This window comes from Melampsora larici-populina (genome assembly GCF_000204055.1).
Source record: "Melampsora larici-populina 98AG31 unplaced genomic scaffold MELLAscaffold_104, whole genome shotgun sequence".
In the NCBI taxonomy this organism is placed as follows: domain Eukaryota; kingdom Fungi; phylum Basidiomycota; class Pucciniomycetes; order Pucciniales; family Melampsoraceae; genus Melampsora; species Melampsora laricis-populina.
In genome coordinates, this window is record NW_006768868.1 from 110,990 (window position 1) to 115,287 (window position 4,298).

General features: G+C 45.0%; 1 protein-coding gene across 1 annotated transcript; it reads left to right on the forward strand.

Annotated features, from left to right (window-relative positions):
- Positions 1 to 264: 264 nt before the first annotated feature.
- On the forward strand, positions 265 to 3,796 carry MELLADRAFT_84169 (uncharacterized protein; the record flags this gene model as incomplete). The annotated part of the gene is made up of 18 exons (XM_007418751.1): positions 265 to 313; positions 407 to 571; positions 652 to 795; positions 837 to 920; positions 998 to 1,048; positions 1,144 to 1,203; positions 1,265 to 1,456; positions 1,543 to 1,647; positions 1,694 to 1,855; positions 1,990 to 2,259; positions 2,339 to 2,515; positions 2,595 to 2,768; positions 2,846 to 2,896; positions 2,989 to 3,046; positions 3,112 to 3,299; positions 3,386 to 3,490; positions 3,537 to 3,698; positions 3,741 to 3,796. 18 exons carry the CDS (start codon positions 265 to 267, stop codon positions 3,794 to 3,796), a joined length of 2,253 nt encoding a protein of 750 aa, XP_007418813.1.
- Between the last annotated feature and the right edge of the window lie 502 nt (positions 3,797 to 4,298).

The window sequence follows — 4,298 nt, forward strand, 5'->3', positions numbered from 1 at the left end:
CATGACACATAAACCACGCGCTATGGATGTAATTGTCGACCCCCAACTACGGGATTGATCCTTTTTCGACTCTTCCCATTGTGTAGGCCATCAAAGGCACCTTTTAAGCTTGTTGGCTTCACTCGAACCGTCAACAAGTTTTATCTCCGACAGCTGATCTCATCCACTTCTGATCTTGTTTTTAGCAACTCTTGAAACCTGTCGTCTTCATCTCATATCAACTTACATACATTCTATTACTGTTCTAACACCAGCTGTTCTATCATGGCGGCGTCTTTCGAATCAACTTCGTCTTATCACGATGCCTTAAGTCGTTAGCCTAGCTTCCACTTTTTTCTACTTCCGCCCTTCATGTTCAGAATTCAAGCTAAATGTTTCCGATGCTTACTTTGACCATTTTGTGTAGGTGGCAACAGCTCCGACTATAGTCCTGATATCGAAGATATCAAAGAACTGCACGGCCAACATCCCCCAGGATTGAGTGCACTGGACGATCTGTATGATCCTGGTCAGGACGATTACGTGCCGGGTGAAGGTTATGTTTATAATGAGGATCTGTATGACTCACAAGGTTGATTATGCATCCTGGCTATGACAACCTTTCGTACTTGTCCAACTTACCGTCATCTTCCTCCTCTGATTTTGTCACAGAAAGCGATGGAATTTGTCCATATGGTAATGGAGAAGGAGACGATCAACCTGGTCTAGTATCCGAGTTTCATGGCAGTGACACCGATACAGTGGTCCCAATCGATGTACATGAAAGCAAGCAACAGGAAAACAGCAGGCCACCAGGTAAGTTATATTTTGTTGTTAGCACCGAGAAGTCATGCTAGATACTGATTGTGATGTGAATGAACATTTGAAAGCCCGCGGATTTTACTCTACACGTCGTCTGCCTGATGAGGATCGGTATGAAGGTATGTCATAGTCCCCTTGCAGATCGAAAGTGGACGACAGACTAGCACGGGACTAAGGTATCAATATTAACACACAGAACCAGGTACTCCTACTGAGCTTCGACATCTGGGATATCAAGCAGAAGATGGTATGATATCTCGTCTTCCTCAGATATCACATTGTTTGAGTATGCATTGATGATTTGTCTCTCACTCACAATCCGCTCTTTGTTTGATGAAACAGAGTTTGACACTCAGACCATGCCGGTCAATCAGCAACAGAAAAGCAAACAAATGCATATCCGTAAGTCAGCTAAGGCTTCTGATGAGTTTGCAAGTAGGATGACCATTCTCTTTGAAAACAGAGAGTTCAATGTTTGATCAAGCAGGCTTTTCTGGTGATTGGCGCAAGAAGCGCGTCACTCATAACGAGTCCGGGTTATCAGCTGCGCATGTCGAATTGGGCAAACGTCCACGGGAGGACGTGGACTTGGACTTCCCAGATCAAAGTCACACCTTTCAAAAGAAGTTTCGAGAAACCAAAGGTGATCTTGAGGGTATGTTTTTTTTCCTGCGGAAAGCTCTGATGAATTTATAATGGATCGCTTTCCACTGATATGAACTCCTGTTTGAACCCCTCTAGACTTTGATCGTGGGTCTGGACCTCGGACTGGCCGCGTACAAAGGGATCAAGGCTCTGATCAAAGTCATTATGAGAAGAGACAAGGACACAAATTATCGCCGATAAGTAAGATATTTTACTCTGCTTTGTGTAGCAAGCATGGTCATACGAGCTGATGTCCAATGGGACTATTTTACAGTCGAGAGTGATGTTACAGATCAAGAAGATGAGACTTCTCTGCCCGTTTCCGACCAACGCGGCACAAATAAACTCGATTTAGCAGACTCTCATGTCCCCAGGCCTACGAAAGGCAAAGGTAGAGCCGAAAATGCAGGTAAGCATTCATCAGCCTAATAGAACACACTCTACTTCGCAGCATTGTCAACCGGGCTAATCGTGAAATGTGAATTTTTGAACCTCTCTAGACTTTGATCGTGGGGCTGTATCTCGGACTGGCCACGTACAAAGGGATCAAGGCTCTGATCAAAGTCATTATCAGAAGAGACAAGGACACAAACCATCACCTGCAAGTAAGATATCTTACTCTGCTTTGTGTAGCAAGCATGGTCATACAAGCTAAAGTCCAATGTGACTATTTTACAGTTGAGAGTGATGTTACAGATCAAGAAGATGAGACTTCTCTGCCCGTTTCCGACCAACGCGGCACAAATAAACTCGACATATCCGACTCGCATGTCCCCAGGCCTACGAAAGGCAAAGGTAGAGCCGACAATGAAGGTAAGCATCCATCAGGCTATGGATGATCGGTTTCTAAAGGTATCGGAACACGCAGGTTGAAAATTTTTCTCCAATACAGTCAGATATATGTTCGATCAACCAGGCCTTCCTGGCGATTGGCGCAAGAAGCGCATCAATCAGAACTCATCAGCTGCGCATAACGAATTGGGAAAACGGTTGCGCGAGAGCGAATGTACAGACCTTGTGGATGACAGTTTGAGGAAACGGCTGCGAGATGAAAAGCACGATACCAGAGGTAAGTTTTTTCGTGTTGACAGCGCCAAGATTATATGCTAGACGGTTGTGAGAGGTCTAACTTGTGACGAACTTTGAAGTCCCTGCTCACTCCAGCCGTGGAAACAACAAGGACGAATTTCAGCGACTTGATGTCTCGTGTAGTGATCAACACAAACGCACAGGCGATGCAGAAAACCGTGAAAGAAACTCCACCCGGACTCCACTTCATCACAAACGCTCACGTGACTCTAGTCATTGCAGTGGGTATGAAGGTATGTCAAAGTCTGCTTTCCAATCTAATGACGATTACAGACTGGCACGAAACTAAGGTATTGATCTCGCCACAAAGGATCAGGGACTCCTACCGACGTCCAACCCCTGGAATATCAAGCAAAAGAAGGTGAATTATCCGCTCTTCATCAGATAGTACATTGGTTGACTATGTATTGTTATTTCTGACTTGCGGTCCGCTCTTTGCTTGATGAAACAGAGTTCGACACTCAGACCATGCCGGTCAATCAGCAAAAGAAAAGCGAACAAATGCATATCCGTAAGTCAGCTAAGGCTTCTGATGAGTGTGCAAATAGGATGACCATTCTCTTTGAAAACAGAGAGTTCAATGTGTGATCAAGCAGGCTTTTCTGGTGATTGGCGCAAGAAGCGCGTCACTCATAACGAGTCCGGGTTATCAGCTGCGCATGTTGAATTGTACAAACGTCCACGGGAGGACGTGTATTTAGACTGTCCAGATCAAACTCACACCTTCGAAAAGAAGTTTCGAGAAACCAAAGGTGATCTTGAGGGTATGTTTTTTTTCCTGCGGAAAGCTCTGATGAATTTATAATGGATCGCTTTCCACTGATATGAACTCCTGTTTGAACCCCTCTAGACTTTGATCGTGGGTCTGGACCTCGGACTGGCCGCGTACAAAGGGATCAAGGCTCTGATCAAAGTCATTATGAGAAGAGACAAGGACACAAATTATCGCCGATAAGTAAGATATTTTACTCTGCTTTGTGTAGCAAGCATGGTCATACGAGCTGATGTCCAATGGGACTATTTTACAGTCGAGAGTGATGTTACAGATCAAGAAGATGAGACTTATCTGCCCGTTTCCGACCAACGCGGCACAAATAAACTCGATTTAGCAGACTCTCATGTCCCCAGGCCTACGAAAGGCAAAGGTAGAGCCGAAAATGCAGGTAAGCATTCATCAGCCTAATAGAACACACTCTACTTCGCAGCATTGTCAACCGGGCTAATCGTGAAATGTGAATTTTTGAACCTCTCTAGACTTTGATCGTGGGTCTGTATCTCGGACTGGCCACGTACAAAGGGATCAAGGCTCTGATCAAAGTCATTATCAGAAGAGACAAGGACACAAACCATCACCTGCAAGTAAGATATCTTACTCTGCTTTGTGTAGCAAGCATGGTCATACAAGCTAAAGTCCAATGTGACTATTTTACAGTTGAGAGTGATGTTACAGATCAAGAAGATGAGACTTCTCTGCCCGTTTCCGACCAACGCGGCACAAATAAACTCGACATATCCGACTCGCATGTCCCCAGGCCTACGAAAGGCAAAGGTAGAGCCGACAATGAAGGTAAGCATCCATCAGGCTATGGATGATCGGTTTCTAAAGGTATCGGAACACGCAGGTTGAAAATTTTTCTCCAATACAGTCAGATATATGTTCGATCAACCAGGCCTTCCTGGCGATTGGCGCAAGAAGCGCATCAATCAGAACTCATCAGCTGCGCATAACGAATTGGGAAACGGTTGCGCGAGAGCGAATGTAC